Source organism: Parasteatoda tepidariorum, chromosome 3 (assembly GCF_043381705.1).
Source record: "Parasteatoda tepidariorum isolate YZ-2023 chromosome 3, CAS_Ptep_4.0, whole genome shotgun sequence".
NCBI lineage: Eukaryota > Metazoa > Arthropoda > Arachnida > Araneae > Theridiidae > Parasteatoda > Parasteatoda tepidariorum.
Genome location: NC_092206.1, coordinates 93,169,854 through 93,194,433, shown reverse-complemented (window position 1 = coordinate 93,194,433; position 24,580 = coordinate 93,169,854). Strand labels below are relative to the sequence as shown.

The 24,580-nt window shown below is 29.1% G+C and overlaps 1 protein-coding gene across 2 annotated transcripts in view; it reads left to right on the top strand.

The window, feature by feature from the left end:
• LOC107436090 (alanine--tRNA ligase, cytoplasmic) overlaps positions 1-24,580 on the top strand; it is a 55,487-nt gene that overhangs the window by 22,458 nt on the left and 8,449 nt on the right. For both annotated transcript variants that reach the window (XM_043039297.2, XM_043039296.1), the window contains exons 13-24: positions 333-470; positions 4,948-5,088; positions 6,142-6,221; positions 10,405-10,594; positions 14,956-15,009; positions 15,137-15,259; positions 16,796-16,904; positions 17,913-18,073; positions 19,732-19,848; positions 21,443-21,580; positions 21,671-21,811; positions 23,494-23,570. In XM_043039297.2, the coding sequence (XP_042895231.1) occupies positions 333-470; positions 4,948-5,088; positions 6,142-6,221; positions 10,405-10,594; positions 14,956-15,009; positions 15,137-15,259; positions 16,796-16,904; positions 17,913-18,073; positions 19,732-19,848; positions 21,443-21,580; positions 21,671-21,811; positions 23,494-23,570 (1,469 nt within the window). The remainder of the gene's footprint in view (positions 1-332; positions 471-4,947; positions 5,089-6,141; positions 6,222-10,404; positions 10,595-14,955; positions 15,010-15,136; positions 15,260-16,795; positions 16,905-17,912; positions 18,074-19,731; positions 19,849-21,442; positions 21,581-21,670; positions 21,812-23,493; positions 23,571-24,580) is intronic.

The window sequence follows — 24,580 nt, the reverse complement described above, 5'->3', positions numbered from 1 at the left end:
GGGTTGGTGAGCGCCAGTGAGCAGGGGGCGAAGCCTCCTAGTTGAATTGATTTCTTAAAGTTCGTTTGATTGATTTCTTAAAGTTTAGTTTGACTGAAATGATGCAAGCATAAAGTTTGTATCATTTCAGTTAAATTTACTTTTAAACCCTACTTTAAAAACACTTAAATTATTTTTGGTGTTTACATTTTTAGTTGTCTAATTTTAAATATGTTAATTTAAAATTATTCAATTAATATTGTTAATTAAATGTTTGGAATTTAATTTGAGTTTTTTATTTTAAAAAAATATTTTAAATGGTATTGTTGTTAAATATTATTTTTTTCTTCTAGGAACATAGATTGTGCTGTAGTCAAAACCATACTGCTACCCATTTAATCAATACTGCATTAAGAAAAATTTTACCTTACACTGTGCAGAGATCCTCATATGTTGGTCCAACATATTTAACCCTTGGATTTAGTGCAAAAGTAACACAAATTTTTATTATTTCTGTGTATTAAAAGCTTTTAGCTGTGAGACGTATCTTTACAGAATATTGAGGTGTGTGTTAAATTTTTCTTTTAATTCTGTAATTTTCTGTCATTATGTCTCAACTAAAGTTATGCTTGAAAGTAATGCAATTCATGTAGCAAGCTATTATGACAAAATATTTTAAGTGAATCTGTATATTTTATAGCCTGTGTTGAACAGCCGACCCAATTATAATTAACTTCCGAGATATAAGAAATCGGACTTCCACCTGACCGAGTTGTATTCTATCGCTCTGGCCACTATACACGAGAGATACCCTTGCCAGCAATGGCTGCGGATTTTTACTGATGTATCCGCCACTCTTTCGACTGGTAAAGCTAGAGCCGGTGCTTACTCCAAATATTTCAGCCTTAGAGAACGTCTTGACACTTGGGCAGACAATTTTGATGGAGAAATGTTTGCAATCCTTATGGCTACTACAGCTATTGGTGAACCATCTGAACAAAGCATTGTTATCTTTGTCAATTCTCAGGCTGCTATTCAGACCATTTCTGAATATAATGTATGCCCCTCTGAACTTGCATTTATGTGTAAACAATGCATCAACTCTCTTCTTTGTTCTGGAAGAGAGGTAGTCCTCCATTGGATCCCTGGCCATTGTGGCATTTACGGAAGTGAACGGGCTGACATGTTGGCTAGAGAGGCTTCAGCATTGCAGCCATCTTCTCATCCAATTCCCCTCAGAAATGCAAGGCGGCTTCTTAAGAGCAAATTCAGGCACAAAACAATATCTGCTCTTAGGGACTTAGCTGATGGAAAACCCTGGGCTAGCCTTCTTGATGACCAGCAGCGCTCTCACCTTTCCCTCCTTCCCAGAGCCGAGGGAGTTGCTTGCCTTAGAATAATTACTGGACATGACTCTTGCAGGCCCATCTATTTAAAATTGACCTGGTCAATTCACCTCTTTGTGTGCTCTGTAACACTTCACCTATGACTGGGGAGCATCTATTTGATTGCCCCTCTTTTCTTGACATTCATTCCTGTGATGACTTTTGTGCCCTCTCACCTTCTGGAGCTACTTCAGTGTTGTATTGAACTGCAAGAACATTGCATTGGACTGTCTGAGAAGACAATGTCGGGCGTAATTTAAAAAAATAAGAAAAAGAATTATAATTAACAATGTTCAATTCTACAGCCTTATAATTTTGAACTCAACCCAGAAAACAAGGGAACTCCTGGATCAAGCATTGGAACAAACTAGCTTTTGCACAAACAAAATCTTGCACAAACTTAACACCCTCTCACGACTGCGTGAAGTCCACCTCCAGTGGATCCCTTCTCACGTTGGGCTTCTGGGCAATGATATCGCCGACACTCTGGCTAAGGTGGGGACAGAAGAAACTTTGATGAGTCCAAATTCACTCACCTTCATGGAACTGGCATTGAAAAAGGAAAAAGAAGACAATGTTTCCTGGCTCATACCCCCCAAACATCACTGGTACAAAAGCACCCGTCCAGGAGGTGCACTCAACATTCGGTGCAACCGCAAGGATCAGACGGCGCTTACCAGCAGTCACCTTAAGTCTCTTTCTTTCGAGGGCAGTGTTAAACTCTTCCCAAAATGCCCCAGATGGCACAACATGCAGGCTTCTCCCCAAGATATCCTGGACTGTTATGGACTGGACAAGAGAGACATTCTAGAAAATCCATTTGGTGGCCGACTTCCTCCGGGTCATGAATTTCATGGACATTGTTTAGCCTTGCAAATTTTGGGGATTAAGAAGAAGAAGCTTTTGTGGAGGACTTTTTTTTATAGAATTAACCCGCATTTCATGGAGTGGAAAACCTCCCATGGTTAGCTTTGCCAGCAAGGGGATTTTAACCCATGATCCATCTGCCACTGAGAATATTTTATGTCAGCACTGTGTTGGGTGTGAGCTGGAATGAGAATTCATATAGCCTTCGCTTTGATTCAAACCTTGGTTACCTCATTGGGAGAACTCTATCCTCTGGCTGAGTGAATCTGTATAGAGATTATTTGCCTTGAATGAGCATCTAAATTGTGTGTTTGGGAGGAATTTTCAATTTATTCAATAACTGGCAGTCTATGGTGACCAGCTGGTCCTACTGCATCGCATAACCGCTTAGTGGTTCCAAGTTTTCCTTCAACTGCACGTCCTCCTGATGAGAATTCATATAGCCTTCGCTTTGATTCAAACCTTGGTTACCTCATTGGGAGAAAAACACTCTATCCTCTGGCTGAGTGAATACATATAGAGATTATTTGCCTTGAATGAGCATGTAAATTGTGTGTTTGGGAGGAATTTTCAATTTATTCAATAACTGGTAGTCTATGGTGACCAGCTGGTCCAACTGCATCGCATAACCGCTTAGTGGTTCCAAGTTTTCCTACAACTGCGCGTCCTCCTGATGAGAATTCATATAGCCTTCGCTTTGATTCAAACCTTGGTTACCTCATTGGGAGAAAAACACTCCATCCTCTGGCTGAGTGAATCCGTATAGAGATTATTTGCCTTGAATGAGCATGTAAATTGTGTGTTTGGGAGGAATTTTCAATTTATTCAATAACTGGCAGTCTATGGTGACCAGCTGGTCCAACTGCATCGCATAACCGCTTAGTGGTTCCAAGTTTTCCTTCAACTGCACGTCCTCCTGATGAGAATTCATATAGCCTTCGCTTTAATTCAAACCTTGGTTACCTCATTGGGAGAAAAACACTCTATCCTCTGGCTGAGTGAATCTGTATAGAGATTATTTGCCTTGAATGAGCATGTAAATTGTGTGTTTGGGAGGAATTTTCAATTTATTCAATAACTGGCAGTCTATGGTGACCAGCTGGTCCAACTGCATCGCATAACCGCTTAGTGGTTCCAAGTTTTCCTTCAACTGCACGTCCTCCTGATGAGAATTCATATAGCCTTCGCTTTAATTCAAACCTTGGTTACCTCATTGGGAGAAAAACACTCTATCCTCTGGCTGAGTGAATCTGTATAGAGATTATTTGCCTTGAATGAGCATGTAAATTGTGTGTTTGGGAGGAATTTTCAATTTATTCAATAACTGGCAGTCTATGGTGACCAGCTGGTCCAACTGCATCGCATAACCGCTTAGTGGTTCCAAGTTTTCCTTCAACTGCACGTCCTCCTGATGAGAATTCATATAGCCTTCGCTTTAATTCAAACCTTGGTTACCTCATTGGGAGAAAAACACTCTATCCTCTGGCTGAGTGAATCTGTATAGAGATTATTTGCCTTGAATGAGCATGTAAATTGTGTGTTTGGGAGGAATTTTCAATTTATTTAATAACTGGCAGTCTATGGTGACCAGCTGGTCCAACTGCATCGCATAACCGCTTAGTGGTTCCAAGTTTTCCTTCAACTGCACGAACTCGCCACTTCATAGTTTCATGCTGGTTTTCACTGCCTTCAGCATTGCTCTTACTCCTTGGCATTAGCATTTTAACTTATGTCATGTTATTGATATTATTGAAGATTTTGTTAATAATATAAAATTGAGCCAAGTAAAGTAAACTTAAGGCAAAATATTTTTAGTTAATCCATATTGAAATTATTAACTTGGATGTGCATGTAAATTATGTATTTATAAATTTCCAATTCATAACAAAACTAGCTATCTCAGTCGGTTTGGCTACTCAAAACCACTGTTTCTTGTTCTGCATAGTCATCTGTTTGTACAATACAAGCTCATCTTTTTGTGACTTAATGGTTCAAAAGCCAGAATCGGCTATGGTGAGCCAAATGCATGGAGTAACCATTGGGAATGTGTTATTAAGCATTACTGTCATTTAGGCTATTTACCAAATGTTAGAAATATATTTTTCTAATTCAAATCGTCTAAAATCAGCAGTTTTACATTTTTTTTTCTTCTGAAAAGCATGTTTAAATTTCAAGCTGTTGCCTATAGCTTCACAAGTATAAATAGAATTAAAATAATCAGAGTTTTTTCCTATCTTAAAATTAACTTTTGTTTAATTTTTTTCTCCTTCAGACAGTAGAATAAATTAAAATAATTTTTGCTCATTTTTTGGATGTAATAGCATTTGAGCAAATTAAGATGCCTTTTTGTTAGAGAATACAGCTTATGTTCTTCTAGGCAAAAAATTCTTAAACTCCTTAAATGCATATCTAGAAATAATACAAAGAAACTGCTTGGTGTAAAAATATTACCTATAACATAAGTGTCCTGTGTTTAATCTTTGTATTGTCCCAAACCATTCATATTTTCCGAATTTTACAATCATGATGGCGGGGCCTTGATTATTGAATTCTACAATCATGATTGCGAAGTCTTGATTGTTGAATTCTACAATCATGTGTGCAAAATCTTGAATTATTGCTTATTTTGATACTATTTAAAATGCTGTACCTTGTTTATAATAATTTTTTCTTTATTTATTTATTACTGTCTTTTATAAATGGTATATTTTTGCAGGCAAAACTGTCACCAAAGGATCTTGAAGTAGTTGAAAATTTTGTTAATTCAGCAATTCTCCAAAAACATATTGTGGAAAGGAACGAAATAATGTTTGAAGAACTTTTAAATATTCCAAATGCTGTCCTCCTTCGTGGTGAAGTATGAAATTTCATCCATAAAACATAAGAACTAAGTTATTGAAAAACTTTATATAAATAATTGAATTTTCTTGGTATGATGTATATATTGAAATGGATCTATGCAATTCTATAAAGCTCTTGTTCTCCTTAAAGCACATTAGCCTTACAATCTGTACAAAATTGAGAGACTAAAATTGACAAATTTGATGAATTTTATTTCTATTAATCTTAATAATTTCAATTTTTTAATTCATATTTTTGTCATTTGAAGTATCTGTATTTGAAAATTTTTAAAGCATACATATTGATTTGTTGCAGATATATATTACCATTCTTAGTTGGTGAGTTTAATAATCAGGAGAACAGAGTATTTTATTTTTAACTCCAAAAATAGGGGTATAGTGTCGGAAAGTTGACAAAACACAATGTAAAAGAAAAATAATAATATTTCCAATAGTGCATCAAAAGGCAATTAAATTACGAAAAAGATAACAAGAAATCTATAAATGAGAGCAAGCTGTCCAGTAGTGTTCCCAGATTGTTGTCTAAATAAGAGCAGGGCATCTAAACAGTTGAGACAAGTTCATCTCTTTGTGGAAGATCACACAAAGTACAAAAAAGATCAGGAACCACTTTGATCCAACATAGATGTTTATTCAGGCAATCGTAAAAATATTTTATTTTGAAAAAAGTTTTTATTATAATATTAAGCTATGCTTTTTGTTTTTCCTCGTATTAATTTTTTTTTTATCTATGTAGCTAATTATCGAGTTTTCATAGTGTATAATTATCCAGACCAAGTCTATCTGTGTTAAATTTTTTTTCTCCGTAGAACATTTTAAGTGATTGTAGTTTTCTAGATAGAAACAGCTTAATATATCGCAATGTGTAATTAAATAAGAACAATTTAGTATTTATTCTCAGTATATGAGAGGATTCTATAGTTAAATGATGTTTATGAATGGTTTATTTATTTAAAAAAAAAGTTTATTTTGTGCTCAACCTTTGCCTCTTGTTATAATTGAAAAGTTAATATTTACTTCCATTTAATTTGTTTCATATTAATTTACAGGAATATCCTGACAATGTATCAGTTATTACTGTCGGAAATATTGGTCCAGAATGTGTTTCTGTGGAACCCTGCTGCGGAACGTTAGTAGCCTTTCTAATATTAGGTATAACAAAATTGAAAATAACTACATATTGAAACTGGGTGTTCATTATAATCATGATATCCTTTAAATCAGTTAACAGAAACTGTTGTGGTTAGATAAATGGTATCTGTGTATAATAAATCAACTATGAGTTGCTGAATTTAGAATTTAAGTTCTTCAGCAATAAAAAAGCACTGACTGAAAAGTGATATTAACGATACATTATTATCAAAACATGTGTCACTGAATATGGAGGGAAAAATATATTATGCTGTTATCGCAGTTTCACATGGTGTTAGAAAAGATGATCAGTTTTAAAAGCAACGTCTAAAAATACAACATATCCTGTTCTTTTTAATTCTCAGCTTACACGCATTGTAACTTTTCAAACAAATGTGTTGAAGCACCACAACTTTGTAAGCAACCTGTTTCACTTGTATTTCATACCATCTAATACTTTGTTAAGATTTCTTCTGGGGGAAGCCTATTTCTTCCAGGATGAAACTGAAAAAGAACAAAGAACAATAAAATTGTTTAGAAATATGTAATATAACTATAGTTTAAATTTCAGCAAATTGCATTTAATACAGTGGCAGAAAGTTAAAAGTTTTTCTTTCATACTTAAGAAGAAGAAAAACTATTTTACGGTTATTTATTTTAGTTTTGTATAGGAATTTCAAATATATTAAAAGAAGGCTTGAGTATTAAAATTAATATGCGATTTGTAATTGTTAATACTATTTGTGATTTGTGGTTGTGTATTTGAGTAGTAAGTAATTTATTAATTTAATTGCATTAATAAAAAATTAATTATGATATTTTAAATGTTCTTTATACAACACTTTTTTTTACTGTGCTCCTCTTTCAGTTATAATTTTTTTTAAAAATTCAATAAAGTTTTTGGTTCTTTCTTATTGTTGCTTTTTTGTTTTCACTTGTTAAAAAAAAGATGAATTAAATAACTTGGAAATTAATATTGTTTAAATTTGATTGCGATTCTAAACTGTTTGAAATATTTTTTAATACATATTTCTTTTTGAAAAAAAGTTTCTTCCATTCTAGTTTTTCCCACTGTGGAAGAAATTTGTCTTCCCTGTTGTAATTATGAGCTGGCTCATTGAAAGATCTTAATCTATTAACTATATCTAGAAAGTTTGTTTTATGGTTTGGTTATGGTTATATCTGTCACTATTTTAAATTATACGAGTATAAATTTTTTTATATATATCATAATATGGTGTCATACCAAGATGTTTACCATATTATTAGCACAGTTATTATTATTTTTTTTTAATGGCGGGCACTTGAGACGTATTGGCCAGGAGTGCCAGAACTGCTACTCTCTTCTCGTTACCCAGTGGGCACCTGTGGCAAAGCCACGGCGGTGGAGCAGCATCGCCCACGTCACACAACCACAAACCCGTTTATAGGGTGGGTCACAATCACACACAGGAGAAAGGACATCCATGGCCTGAGCAGGATTCGAACCCGCAACCATCGGCTCCGCAGTCAGGCACGCTAACCATTCGGCCACCTGGTCGACTTTTAGCACAGTTATATATTTGCCAATTATGGTGATAATTCTCTATGCTATGATTTGGAGAGTTTTTAACAAAACATTAAATTTCTTTTATTTTCTTACCAACTTTTTTAAATCGGGAAACATACTGCTTCTTGCAGGGGATAAAATACTGACTTTGTGCATAAAAGTAAAAGTTCACTACTTTCCTGCCTAAACTGATAAGACCATATTTTCTAAAAAATGTTAAAAAGAAAATAAAGAGAGCAGGTTTTCCATGTTTTGAAGTTTCTTCTGTGAAGTTGTAGGCAAACAATCAGAAACTTACTTTATGGTAATAGGGAATTTCGTAGTGTTCACAGTCGTTAAATCAACTGTACCATTACTAAGCTTTATGCTCCAGAAACAATGTATCTGTTGTTCTCAATGGACAAAAACTGTTGCTCATCTACTGTTTCAAGGCAGCAAAGCCAGTAAAAATCTTTTTTTTTTTTAATCAGAATTTTTTTTTCTTTTTTGTATATTTTATTCAAGTTTCTGCTAAAATATTGTAATAATACTTAAAATTATTATGGCTGAACTATTTATTAATTCCAACAAAAATGGTTAATACTATATAATTACTACAAACTAATCACTAAATAATATACAATGGTTTTTATTTAAGCTCAACACACTCATGAATTATAATTGAACTTCAATATTTATATACACTTGCAGCATATTTAACCTTCAGTTAGACGCGCACTTGGTTCCGACATGGTTAGTCGCGTTGCACCTAGGAGGTATTTTTGATTTTTTTAAAGTCAAGTGAAATTTATTCTAGTTTAAATAGTTAATTGTTACCTATTTAAGATTCTTTAGATAGATAAAGTATTAAAAAACATATTTAATTAGTAAAATTTATTAAAAAGCTGTATCACAAATAATTGCACAACATAACGAAAAACGAAGAAAAGCGAAATTGTAAAATAACATTGAGAGTCTTGTATATCGGAACAACTTATTTCAATATCACATGTTAGTATGAAAATATTATCTTAGAGGCTGTCTGATGTAGAACTACCTTCATGTGAACAAGAATTTTTGCAAAAGGTCTACAAATTGTTGCTACATGACTCAAACGTAAGTATTTTCCGCAAGTTGCACAAGTATACTTTGTATTTTTTCGTTCTTTATTTTTTTGACATGGCTCGCACAATTTTCTCTTCTTGACCTGATTTTCAGACCGTGAATTTTCTGTGGCTTGAGAAGTTTGTTTCTGCCAATCAAAAGCGAAGTACTGAAGATAAATTTTTCTTGCTCCTTCGTCGGATCATTTTATCCATCACAAGATGTTTAGCCAATTGACGCAAGAAGGTTCTGCAGTTTTTCACTTCGTAACCATTTTTTGTATATATAACTTGAACATTTATACCTGCTACGTTGATTAGGGCATAAAATTAGATAAAATAAGTATATTTAATTCATAAAAATATTATATCCATAATACTTGCATCAATGGTCGCGCTGCACCTGTGGGATGATTTGAGCTGCTGCAACTCTCCATCGACATGTTCGAAGGTCGGGAGTACACGGACCTTTGAGTAATCCAAAGATAGGAAGATAACATTAGGGTCATCCCCCAGAACCATTCATTGACGACAAAGAGGTGGAAGTGTAGTAAAGATGAACCTGTGAGGTGCGCGCGTCAAACAGAAGGTTAAAAAGTTTTAAGAGTGCTTGTATTTAAATAAATTTAAAATTAAGTGGAGTATAATTGAAACATGTTCATTAAAAACAAATTATTTGACCATTTTTAAATGAAAATTATAACGGAAACTTTTATTCACATTTCGTTCTGTTATTTTTTTCTACTTTTAACCTGAAATAATAATTTACAAACATTCCTTTTCATTTTTTCTATAGAAAAAAACCCTCACAACTGAAAAATCCCCAGAAAAATCTTCAAAATTTGTATAAAAAAAAGCTTTTTTTTATACAAATTAGAATTTTATTTTTAAAAAAAAGCATATAGACTAGTGATAAACATAGTCTAATACTCGTACAAACAGAATAACTGAAAGCCAACAAAAGATTACAAAATAACATGCTTCTACACTCACCTAAGTATTCTTTATCAGAAGAGTGATGATGTCACAACCTAAATGTAATTGCAAATGAATAAGGGGGAAAACAAAGCTCTCTTAATTCACAGCATCACTTTCTTAAGATGAAAAGCTGAAGAGGATTTAATATCAACCAAGGAATTTTGATGTTAAGCAAAGAAAAGAACTTTACTTTATTTTAACCTATTATTGAATCTATTAACCGCACATATTAAATCTATCATACCAAATCTATGTAAAATTAATCCTTTACTTAGTAATCTAATTTTAAAAAAATTCAATTAATTTTTTATTTTAATGCTGACATATGAGTTATCAATGTTTAAATGTATTTATTTTTTTTCTATACAAAATCTGCTGAATAAACTTTCTGGATAATATCTTATTGAATACTTGTTTAGGACATAAAATAAACTTTAGTAACTTAACTTTAAACTTTGCCCTTATTTTAGTCCTTTTTTGTCATTTCTCATATTTTCATACAATCCAGATTCACATGTAATCATAATTGTTTCTCCTAATTTTATTTATATGCTTATAATTTTTTTTATTAGGCATGTCCATAATACATTTGACCTCAGTGATTTTGTACTCATTCCCTCCAAGTCTCATGGTGGTTCAACCAAGCTCATCAGTGCTGTGACAGGAAAGCAAGCTGACATCATCAGAAAGAATTATGTCAATTTTGAGCAAGAAGCTCTTCCGTTGAAGGAAAAAGTTGACAGCACTCTCTCAGAGATCAATGTAAGTTTTTTTTCTCCATCTTTTCACGATAATTTAAAAAATAAGTTATGAAATTTATCCTATTTGGCCAAGTCCATACAAGTGGTACTTTAAAGACAAATTTTTGGAATTATATGAAAAAAATCTGAGATTCAGCTTTTTACGTTATTCTAATAAGCTATAAAATTCTAAAATCCGACATGGCTTAAAGATATAAAGTCTGTAGGGCTTTACTTAGTCATGTAAATACATTAGAAGATCTATTTTAGAACTCAAGTCTATTAATGTTAGACTTCATGTTATATAAAATTTTGTTTTGTATAGATCATTTCACACACCATTAAACTTACCTGTTAACTCTCTGTTTGCTGCTGTCTGAAAATCTCTACCCCCTTAAATTTCTGTTACACCCCAGAATTTTTATACCAACTTCCTCCCCCTCTTTCTCTACAAGCTGCGATAGTCAACTTAACAGCGGGAAGTTTTAGAGATAATCCCTTAACAATGGGAAGTGTTATGGATTTGAAACCATAGACTTTTTAGAGGTGATGGGGGTTGTATTGAAAGAAAATCATTGTTCTCTGGTTTCTTCAATTTTGACTCATTTCGTTGTTGAGAAATAACTAAAACTACAATCAATACTTATTAAAAATAATCCTTCTCAAAAAATTTGTAAAAAAATAATTGTTTTCTATATAGATACTGTTTTTTTCTTTCTTTTTTTTTCGAATCATTATTGTATAATTTAATTAGAGTTTCAATAAAGAACTGATTTCATTCAATTAAGTTAATTCATTGATCATTTTCACAATGTAATAAAATTATTTAATCCTAATAATAATGTCATTCTCAGGATTTAACATTTAAATTTATTTCTAATTTTATTCTTTAAAATGTGGAAACTCATAGTGAAAATTCAATTTTGGCAAGCATAAATTTAATTCATTTTTATTATTAAGTTATATTGTTAACTGAATATATTTAAGAATATTAAGCATTTTACTCAATCGTACTAACTGAAAAGCTAAAGGTTAAAAAGTATTAAGTCAATGGTAAAAAGAGATTCATGTCATATGAAATCTATGCTATTATTATATATTTTTAAATAATATAAAAGAATATATTACATATACATAAATGATAAAATTATCATTTATAAATGATAAATTTAATAATTATGTAATTAAATATGATAAGCTGAATATTTTGATGATTGGTAACTTTGACATTAATGGCTCTTTATAATAATAATTGATAATTTTAAAATATATTTGAAAAATGAATCATTTTTAAATATCAAATAAATAATTATCATACAGAATATTTGAATGTATTAATCAGGTATTTAGTTTGAAATGTTTTGGATGATCTTAAAGATACACATTCATTAGAATAGCATATTATATTTATTAGCAAAATTCAAAATTAATATATAAAATTAAGATTGAATTCGAATTTTAAACATGAAGATTTATTTATGCTAAGACTTCCAAGAAATTCTAACTAATTAAAATTTATTTTTAAAGAAAAACTTTTTAAAAAAGAAAAAATTTAAGTGAAGCAAGATTTTTATTTAAATATCATAGTGAGTGACAATGAGTTGAAAGAAAGAAAATTATCATCAGATTTTAATAATTTCTTTTGTTCTTCTTTATATAAATAATAAATAGCGACTTATTTTGTTCAACGACTCAATAAATTGGCAAATAAATTTTTATAAGGTCAAAAATGTTAACTTGTATTACAATACTTGATATTAAAAATCATGATGTTTACTATCCTCAAAGCAAAATAAAAATGATAATAATTATTCTCTTTGAATATAAATACAAGAAAATTAAGGTTTAGACATGTAAGCGCGGAATTAAAATGATCTTTTTTCTTTGAAAATATTGACTTCAAAGGAAGAAAATGTAAATGAAATTTGACCCCGGGGGTTGGCGAGCAGAATGTGTAGGGGTCAAACCTCCTAGTATTATATCAAATTGAATAATATACTCGTATTTCAATAAATCATTATATGCATAATAAAATGTATATATACTATAAAACTCCTACTCACCCCCCCCCCCTTATTGTATCTCATTAATATTTGCTTTTTTTTTCTTTCNTACTTGATGCAAGTGTTTGATCAATCCCAATTAACATTTTATCAATTTCTTAATTGTAGCAAAATAAACAATTACTTGGATTTGAAAAATAATTATCTATACTTGAAAAAAAAATTTATCTAAGGAGTACAGATTGTGTGACTCAGTAAGAAGAAATAAATGAGAACCAATTTTACCCGAACAATTTTAACATAATAGTTCAAATAGGAGAGGGTTTTTATAGCTCTTTTAAGTTTTTTTTGTATTTATAAGAATTTGTAACTTAAATATTAAGATATCTGACAACATATTTCTTTGATAACAGCTTAAGCCACAAACTTTCAAAATTAAAAACTCACGAAACATTTTTTTAATATTTTGATTGTTGAATGTTCTGTATGTTTTGATTTAGTGATTATGAATAATATTTTATATTTTGTATAAAATAAGCATGAACTCCATTTTATTATTCAATAAATTAACATTTTTTCATCATCATTTACACTAGCTCCATTACTTTATATGAAGGATGTTCTTTTGAATTATTAATATGATTTTAAAAATATCCTTAATTGAAATTTTGATTATTGGGAAATTCTCATTAATTTTTGACTTTTTAATAATTATCTTTACAACAAGAAAACATATTCTTATTCAAATTGATGGAGTACCACAAGGATCTAATTTTTCATCTCTCTTAGCTAACTTATTTTTATACTATTATGAAAAAAAATATGCTCTTAATATTAAATTTGTTTTTACATTTATTGGTGATGTAATTACATTTTTAATTTTCAAGATTATACAATTTTATTAAATAATATTTACCCCGAGGAATTAATCTTGCTTCAAAATGATGATAATAACTTAATTTATTGGTTTTGGGTAGTAAAAAAGAAGAAAATGTCTGCTTTGATGATTTGTACGATAAAAGAAATGATTTTAATATAAATAAACTAATTACTTGGAATTCTAATGTTTCTAAAAACATCTATTTAAAAACCATTTTTAATCAAATGCTTAGAGTTAAAGGAATATGTAGTAATGTTTATTTATCCAAAAAAAAAACAAATCGACAAACTCCTTCAAAATTTGATAAAAAACAATTAATACCCAACTAAAGTAATTAAATTCAATATAAAATCATTCAGTTGATTGTATATCATTATTAATAAATTTACTAAAAACTTATTTGTTAATTTATATTTTNAAAAACAAATCGACAAACTCCTTCAAAATTTGATAAAAAACAATTAATACCCAACTAAAGTAATTAAATTCAATATAAAAGTTGATTGTATATCATTATTAATAAATTGACTAAAAACTTATTTGTTAATTTATATTTTTACCATGTGCAAATCTGTGGATTAAAATCTGTGCAATACAGGCAAATCTTGTTTCTCTCTCTCTTTTTTTAAATGTATGTTAATTTTTTAAAATCATTAAAATTGTATAATTAAATATGAACCTTATTAATTATAAACTTCTTTGAATTATCCAGTATAATATTATTACTTTGCGCACATCCATTTTCATGCCAATGCTTTATAACTAACAAGTCAAACACGCGTCTGTACTGCAGTAAGAACGAGCCATAAAACTAAATCCCTCTATTTACGCTTCTAACTTCATTTGCACTTCTGTTTTCATAATTTGTAATCTGGCAATCTTATTACGAAAATATTTTAAATCATTCTTGAAAGTTTACGGTACACGTGAATTTATTTGAATTCACTAATTACTTTATAGATTTTGTTTTGCTCTATATTTTATTTTCTGTTTTCTGCGGGATATATTTTTACTTAATGTGTTCTACTTTGTTTCAATTTTTTTAGTGCTTCACACACTATTGTATTGATATATTTTGTTTCGGCTACATTGATACAATATTAGAAAGCACTTCTTTTTGCGGATATAATCCTGTGAGCTGATGAAGCGATTATATCTTCTCCATTTTTTGTTTTATGGCTTATTAATATATATATTTTTTAGTATTTTTAAAAATATTTTATTTTAATAATTTTTCTTCTCTTTTAATTAATCTTTATTATTTTCCATGTTTTCTCTATGTTTTTATATGTATCTTAATATATTTTTATATACAATGTTTATATATATTTATTAATCATATTTAGCTTTTGTTTTTTTACCCTTCAGTATTGACTTTCATTCAAAATTGTTTAATTATTACTTAATAGGTGTTAACTTTTTTTCTATTTTCCCATTTGTATGTTGTTGCTTTTTTTTTCAGTTTTAATGTGCGTAATATTTGTTTATTTATTTTGACAGATGCCTTTGAATACATATCTGGATTTGTTGAGAGAAGTTAGAGTTTTATTAAAGGTGTGATATCATTCAGTTTTCTGTTATAGAATATGTTTTTTAAAAGTAAATATTTTTATAAATTTGTATATTATTATTAGTTTTAATGTTGATAACTAATTTTTTGTGAATTTTATTTCTAAAAAAGAAAGTTCAGTCTAGTTATGACATACCCTTACTCAAACAAGAAGAATGTGAAAATTTGCTAGAAGATTTAAAGCTGAAGCTTTATGATGTTGTTAATAGTTCATCTAAAACAGACTTAAAAATGGTAAGCCTGTTTTCTAATCTATAATTATCTAGCATTATTTTCTTTTCTTACATTAGATTATCTTAAAGGAAACCAAACTTATAATTGTTATTTACTTCAGTTACTTTTATTTATATTGTAATTATTTTTTGGTGATAATAATTTTATCCATTAGTGGCTGCAGATACTTTTTTACGAATAGTTCTAAATATGCATCCAAAGTTTGCAAAAATTATTCCTTTGGAATGAATTGCCCTTAAATACTGTTTTCTTTTGGTTTCTATTAATGTCCTTATATATCAAATGTTCCATTGATAATACAATTTTTTTATATTTTCCATAAGTTTTTGTTCTCGAAATGCGGGGTTAAAAAGCAGGCTTTATTAAGCAGGCTTTTTTATTCATGTCTATTTTCTCAAACACTCATTTTGAGAAATGTCCATTTTATTAAACATGCATTTAAGCTGTGTCAATTTCTTTAAAATCCACATTTCATGACATGTCAATTTTCTTAAACCCATGCTTCTCACTTTTCTTAAACACACATTTCAAACTGTGTCGATTTTCTTAAACACGTATTTCAAGCTATGTCAGTTTTCTTAAACACATACACCACACTGCATTAATTTTCTTTAACACATATTTCAAGCTGTATCAATTTTCTTAAACTCATATTTCAAGCTGTATCAATTTTCTTAAACACAATTTTCAAGCTGTGTCAATTTTCTTAAACACATATTTCAAGCTGTATCAATTTTCTTAAACACATATTTCAAGCTGTATCAATTTTCTCAAACATGCATGTCAAGTTGTGCCAACTTTCTTATTCACGCAATTCAAGCTGTATGTGAGCTCGCCAACGATATTCAAATTCGTTCGATTCAAGCTGTATCAATTTTCTTGAACACATATTTCAAGCTGTATCAATTTTCTTAAACACAATTTTCAAATTGTGTCAATTTTCTTAAATACATATTTCAAGCTGTATCAATTTTCTCAAACATGCATTTCAAGTTGTGCCAACTTTCTTATTCACGCAATTCAAGCTGTATGTGAGCTCGCCAGCGATATTCAAATCTCCCTCGAAGTTAATTTTTGGTAGTGTCAGAAAGAAAAGTGTTAGTTTGATTATTAATTTATTAATCAATTATTTTTGCATTAATTCTGTATTTTAGTAAACACAATCATAAAAATACTTTTTTTACTTTGAATAATATAAACTATAAACAAAGTTTTCAATTTTTATAGTTTCTTGATGTTTTGTTATGCATCATTAAATTTTTCTTATTTATGGTCGTCATATTTGACCAGATAGCCCAATGTGGGCCAATGTCTTCTTCTGGAGATTTCTCCATGACGAATAATGTTTTTAATTTATGATTAAACTAAATGTTTTCGTGTTTGAATTTTATTGATTTCAGGATAATTAACATAATTGTTCATAAAATATTAAAAAAAGTTTAACTTGAGCATTAATTTGCTCCTTTTTTTTATAAATATTCTCTAATTCCTTTTAGCTTTGTTTGAAAACACTTAAAAAATAGAAATGTTTTTAAGGGGCTGATTTCTGGAACTGAATGTAGCTCTACTGTTGCGGTTAAACTTCTGAAGTCAAGAAATTTACCTGAAACTGATGATTCCTTCAAATATAATTGTAAAAACGCAGGTAATTTCATGGCTTTAATCAATTTTCTTTTATATAATTACATTATATCATCAGAACCATACTAATCTGTCTCTAAGTATAACACTCTTACAGTGATTCTGCTTATGTGCTAAAATGTGGCAAATATGCCTAAAATTGGAAAATGGATGTGAAAAATAAGTTCTGTAATGCATAATTCTCCAGTGTGGAAAAAAAGAATAATTCTGAGTATCAAATTTCTTGATGCAAGTGTTTGATCAGTCCCAATTAAAATATTTGTTGCTTATCAATTGAAATAAATAGAGAATAAAAATTTATATTCAAAATAAAAACTCGTTTGTGTTAAAAATGGACCCAGAAATATAGAAATTCTGGTGCCTAAAGACCCCTAATTTCCTAAGTCCAGCAAATCACTGACTATTACATGTTAGATTCTTCTTTTTCTTTTTTTTCTTTTTTTTTTTTTTTTTGGAGAACCATAATTTGCCAAATTCAGCTTCTTTGGGCTGAAAAATCTTTGTTCAAACAATTACTTTTTCTGTATAATACTTTAAAAAAAAAAATTTTTGTATGCTTGCTAATAAAAGTAAAATTCAAAATTCATAAATTATTTTCTTTCATTAATGATTTAAATAATGTTAGTAGGGTGAAATCCCTATTAAAAAATGCGCATTGAAATTATATATGAATAAATTGTACTTTTCCATTTCTCCTGTGCAATTAAATTCAGCTGTTCTATTTATTTGTTTTTTATGTTTTTAAAAAAATAGCCAAATTTTTAAAAACAAAAAGTTGTGGCAGCTTAATGACATGTGCTGGAAAAATAGAAAAATATCGATTCTACATATATTTAATTGATTTAGGGATCATTTCAGATAAGATTACTTTGATAAGAGTGAAGAGTACAAAAATTTTATTTTTATTTATTTATTTTTGCATGCACTCATTACATATACAAATTTTTCTTAATTTTTGTTTACCTAATCACTTAAAAAGTACATAAATTTCAAATTCTTACATTGCATATAGGTGTTAAGTCAATTTCTGCCAAGCTTTTAGCTTGCTTTGAGAACCAAGAGTCAGTTGAAAGCATAGAAAGAGGATTTCAATGCCAGATTGTGTTAGATAGAACAAATTTTTATTCTGAAGAAGATAATCAAACCAGTGATGAAGGTCACATATCTTGTAATGTAAGTTTTATTAAGGCATTTATATGAGTATTTTCTGATTGTGTTCTGTATGTGTACATTTTATATTTTTGAGAAATAATTCAGTTTCACATTTTAACTTTTTGTTTTTTATTAATTTTTATTTATTTTTTTGTGAAATAATACAGTTTTAAAGCAGGGTTTTGGATTCAAAGTTGTAAATTTTGCAAGACTTACTTTATTTAAAAATTGGTTTCAAAATCTTAAAAGTAGAAAAAAAATTTGATCTCATGGAAATTATTGAAAGTACAAGAAAGTTCCTGCCCTTTTTGTATCAAAGATTAGCAGTTTATTGTGAGGAAACGGTACATTATATTTTATTCAACATATTTTTCATTACTAGACACTACTTTTCCCCATCTTTCTGGAAGCATTCGGATACCATGTCGAAAAAACTCTTTATCTTTCGAGGATATCCACAAATCGACCCATTCCTTGGTTTTTTCTACTGTTGTAAATTTCTGCTCTGACAGACCATGTGCCCTCAACCATAATAGGTGATAATTTGAAGGCACAAGGTCTGGCGAATACGATGGGTGGAGTAGAATTTGCCATTGAAGTGCTTCCAAATAGGTTTTGATCAGCTTTGCAGCACCTGGATGAGCATTGTCATGCAGGGGAATAATTTTGTCATGTCTGAACTAGTACTGGGTACGTTTTTCTTTGAGTGTTCGACTCAATCTCATTCATTGTGTGCGATAGAGATCTCTGGTGATGGTTTTGCTTGGTTTAAGCAACTCATAATAGAGAACGCCAATCTGATCCTACCAAATACACAGCATGAGTTTTTTTCCATGAATATTTGGCTTGGGTATCGATATTGTAGTATGATCAGGTGCTCCCCATGATTATCGTAGGTTTGTTGATTATTGTAGGTTCAATTTCTCAAACATCATCAGTATTTAAATTTGATGCAGTAAAAGATAATTATACCCTATGATGGGCCTATACCAAACCTACGATTATAATTTATAATATACTTTGGATCTCTAAAACATTTGGCACATTTTAGCTAAAAGAGGCTTACTGAAGTCAGGTAAACTTCTCTCAATTCCAATTAAGCAAAATATAAACAATATAAGGATTAAACAATATAATTATGAGTTAAATTGTTAAGGCGGTTAAAGTAAATAAAACCGAGAACAATAATTTGATTTGAATAACAAAGTTTACATTTCGAACCCAAATATAATGCAGAAACATCACAACAATTGTACTTAAAATACTGATACTAGTAGTGGTGATCAAAATCATTCCAAACTAAATTTAAAAATGCAATTGTTAAAAGGAAATTTCAGCACCAATAAAAAGGAACTATTACAGAGAATTCATTATGGTTAGCAGCTCTGTGATTATCCCGAAAGTTTAAAATTTATCCGGAAGTTATCATTTTTTAATGCAGGTGCACCTTAGTAATTGTCTTTGTTTTCTTCCCTTTTTTAACTTATAACATAGTTTGATAATGCAATATTGTTTGAACATAGTTTGCTGTGGTGTATACTATTACTGCTATTGTGTCATTTAGCTTTACATTTATTCCCTCTAATGTTTGAAACTTTTAACTACTTAAAATTTATCATTTTTTATTTTCATGGTATACTTTTTTAAAGGAAATGTGCATTAAATTACTTTTTGTTTAGGAATTTACAGTTAAGATTCATAAAGCTTATAAAGTAGATGGATTTATTTTCCATGATGGATTTGTTGAGGATGGCAAAGTTACTCCAAATCAGGATGTCAAGTTAATTATAAATCAGGTAATTGCTTTTATCAAAAGATTATTAAAATTAAGTGAGGGTGTGATGGGGTCGGAATACACTGGTACAATGTTCCAACAATTTCAGGTCAGTGATTTCAGAAATAAAAATGTATCTCTCTTGTTGTAACGGTCGATCTAGTAATAGTTACTCAGTGAGTAAAAGAAGCATGAACCTTCCACATTCATAATTAGAAGATTTAAAAAATAACAATATTCTTTTTAAAAAAATTTATTTGTTTCTTTTTCAATTTTTGTATTTAAGCATTCTGATGATTTGCATACACATTTTGCATTGTTTGCTAACTATCACTAATGCTGGACAAAAGGAGAAGTATTTCTTTTGTCCAGCTGATTAAGGGTGCCACTCTTCAGTCCTAAGGACTGAAAGTCTTGAGAAAAGATCAGTGGGGTGAAAATCTAAGTTTTTTTTTTAGAAAATAAAATTTATCAACATGGGATGTAACTTAATGATGCTGAAGTGAAAAATAAGGTGAGATATGAAAAGCTCCAAGAAAAAAAATTTTGGTGTAAAAAGATAGAGGTTATCTGTTATTTTTGTTTTGTTTGCTGTAAAAAAAGTATAATATAGAAAAAGTATCTTTTTTTTTAAAAAAAAAATAATCAAGTCATTGATTTAATATATGGATCATTCTCATCCAGAGTGAGCTATACATTACTGAAAGATTTTGTTAAATAATGCCAGACCATATTCATTGGTCCAAAAATAAGTTTAATCTTAAAATGTTTTAGAGTAACTCTCATGTTTTGTCAATTTCCTCTTAGAATTTTTCAAAAATAGTGGATCGAAACATAAACCGCTCCCATTTTTAGCTTTCAAAAATTTTCTTAAAATTCCCGGCTTATATTCGTAAATACTGGGCTGATTGTGCTCCGGAAAAAATCTAGATATCCGGATTTTTCGCTGTGATCCAGAAGTTTCCGGAGATCGAAGGTTCAGACATTTCAAAAAATCATTGATCACGAAAGTTTCCGGAAATCAAATTTTCAAAGGTGGAACTTAGTTTGTTTGTAAGGGAGAGCCGGAGAGATACTTTATAACATTATATTCAAGATTAATCTTAATTTTTTATCAGTAAATAGTTATTATAATCATAAACTCAAGAAAGAAAGACATATTTGTAAATTTCAATTATAGCTTCAGGTCATCATGGGTATGTGTAAATAGCTTAGGTATGTGTAAAATTTTAAATATATTTTAAGTAAACTTAAAAATATTGAAAACATTGAAAATATTGAAAAAAGGAAAAAACCTTTTTTTTCTTCTAATTTTTCGATTTAAACTTCTTTTTTTTTTCTTCTTTTTTCTTTTTCTTTTTTTTTACTCAAGAAATTTTCTGGAATTTTGACTTGAGTTCACAATCACCCCTGTAAATATAACGCTAATCCTAAAATTAGATTGCTTTTGTCAAAATTAAGAAGGAAAAGGGGGGTTACCCCCTTTTCACAACACCATAGGAGTTGTCTGTGATTTATTTTTTTGAAAAAAAAAGAGGGGGAGGAATCCTAAAAGTAAAAAAAAAAGGTGCTTACATAATATTTGAAAGCAATTAGATTGCTTCTCTTTTATTTAGGACCATCGGTTAGCCTGTTCACAACACCATTCAGCTCTGCACCTTCTCAACTCAGCTTTGAAAAAAGAGTTATCCTACTTCTTCCCCTACAGTGCTCAGTGCGGCTCAAAAGATCTTCAGCTTACATTCACTACAAAAGTAATTAAATGATATGTCTTCCTTTGTGTTTCCCTTGTGTCTGATTTTTTGAAAAAATCTGACATCCATCTTCTTTTTTGTTTTTGATAGGGAACTATAAGCGATGGACAGCTACAAAGCATAGAAAACTTTGTTAATGATTGCATTTCTAAGGATATGCCTGTGAACAAAGGGTTAGTTCCTTTGAAATCACTGAAAGAAATTCCAAATTACAAGACATCATTGGTAAAAGTATGTTATGTTTCTTTTTCGATTTTATATTTTAAGTCCTTTTTATGTTGTATGTACTAAAAATAAAAGTTATGTGGGATGTCAAAGTTGATCAAGTACAATATTTATATTAAATTTAGCATTGTTTTTACTCATAGGTGATCTTTTTTCTAGATTTCCTTCTTGTTTTTAACTTTTTTTTATTGAGTTTTACAATTTTTTTTGTAACTAAATAATCATTTGAAATTTTTTTTTTCAGAAATAAATAGTGAAATCTTTAAACATAAATTCATATTCTTTTTAAAAATATTTTTGACAAAAATAAATAAAAAAAACTTTGTTGAAAGGTGTCAAAAATTAAGTCGAAGGACGTTATGAAGTTGATTCACACTATCATGAAGACGCAAAACTATAACAAATATATACTTACAATCCATAAATGCTAGACTTACTTCGAGGAAAACATGTTATACAAATACATTGAAAAGAATTATAAAACTGATAGAATTATTTACATTAATGCAGTTTTTTTATATCAATAAAGTGTAGATATTAACAAGATACATTGAAAGTTAAAAAAAAATTTAATTTTATTTCAAATGACTTGTTGCACATAATTTTTAGAAAGCCATTCAGTGCTTTTCCTAGATTTTAAAATTTTCTTTCACGGCAGATTGGTGTGAAATCAGAACACCTTTTTCAACCCACTTCCTTCCATAAATTTGCAATACACGAAAATATAAATAAGAAAATTTTAAACAACAAACTACAGTTAAATATAGTTATTTAATGAAATCAATAAATTAATGAGTAAAAGAAAAGAAAGTTAGTGTGTACAATATTTATCGAATTGCTTAAATAAAAATAAATAAACAAGTCTTAGTCACGCAATTCCTAATTTGTGGTGTATTGTTGTTACTTGATTCACTGGAAACATTTGTAGTTTGTTTTTTAATACTTTAAAATTGATGAGAAAAATATTTATGTTTGTTTAATTTTTGCATAACTATTTTTTTTTAATTTCTTATTACTGAGAAATAGCTGTTTATAATTCACATCTCTTTTCTAATTATCTCAATAATTAAATTCTTGTGAGATTTTAACCCCTCCAAAAGTATGAANACTTGCGTGAGCAAATCACGTTCGAAGGTCACCAATGTGGGGGCGGAGTTATCAGACCATACCAACCTTCATCTATCAAAAGGTACCTCGTGATAGAATCAAGTTAGCATGCTTTATATACTACTGAATGATGTTTTAACTTTTGTAATGGTAGTTACGCCACAAATACTTTAAAATTGATGAGAAAAATATTTATGTTTGTTTAATTTTTGCATAACTATTTTTTTTTAATTTCTTATTACTGAGAAATAGCTGTTTATAATTCACATCTCTTTTCTAATTATCTCAATAATTAAATTCTTGTGAGATTTTAACCCCTCCAAAAGTATGAAAAATTTAAATTGCCTCTAAAAACTCCAAGAGAGACTAATTTCTTAATGCTGTATTAGTTGTGTGTTGGTTATTTATTTTGTTCAAGATTAAAGTGTCTGCTACTTTATAAAAAAAAAATTAAAATTTGTTTCTTTAAAAAAAAATTAAAGATTTATTTCTTTTGAAGACTGTGTTATTTAAAAATAAATGTAAAGTTTTTTTTTATTTTTAATAAAAAATTTATATTTAAAGCCTTTTTTCTTTGTCAGGAATGCAAAAACATGGTTCCTATTGTTTCTATTGGAAAAGAAAATTCTTTTATATCAGTTGAACCTTGTTGTGGAACGTAAGTATATATATTTGCTCCACTTTCCTTTATAAATTTAGTAATTATAAATTTACTATCCTTCTCAAAAAAATTAAAACTCAATTTAAAAGTAATTAACAAAATTTATGAACAATTGTAATTAAGAAGTTACTATTTTTTAAGGAAAAACGTCAATTATAAAAAGTTCATTCTTTGTTTTTTCTTATCCTGTTTTAGCATCTAAATATATTTCCTCCAAGTTACAAATATTTTGGTAGATTAACTGTACATTAATAAAAATAGTTTGTTCCTTCAATTTCCGTCTTCCCGTTGTAATTATGGTATATGTATATATATATACTTTGTTACTGCTACCATAAACTAAGAATAATTTTCTCTACATTAGTAACATTTCTTCCTTTTATGTATTATTTATGCTTGTTTATTTTTTTTATTGCTAATACTATGATAGCACAATTGTTATTAATTTTTCATATTGGAAATAGAACATAAATAGTTTTAAAGAAAAATTTTCTGATTGCATTAAAAAAAAATCAGAATGCTACAAATAAGCAAGTCTTATTATCTTACTAAGTAAAATATTTTTTTTATTAAAAACTTAAATTGAAATTTTTGAGGAATAATTGCTTTTTTGCTCTCTCATTGATTAAATAGACAGTGATAAAACTGTGGCTACTTGTATGGAGGCAAATTGGGAAAATTTGCTAATGACCAGTTGTAGCAATTTTAATTGTGAACACTTTTTAAAAGATAGGGCCACTTTTTCCAAATTAAAAATTTTAAAAAATTGAAAAAGCAATGGATATTAATTATGTAAGGTATTTCTTTGACATATTCTCAACATATGATAAATATTACAATATCTATTTCTAAAATAAATTACCAAATTTGATAAAAATTTAAATTTTTTTTAATTATTTATGTTTTTAAATATATATATATAACCGTCATTAAGCAACTGACCCAATTGTAGTGTGTCTTTTTTATTAATTTTATTTTATCACCGTAATATTTTAAATAATATTTTG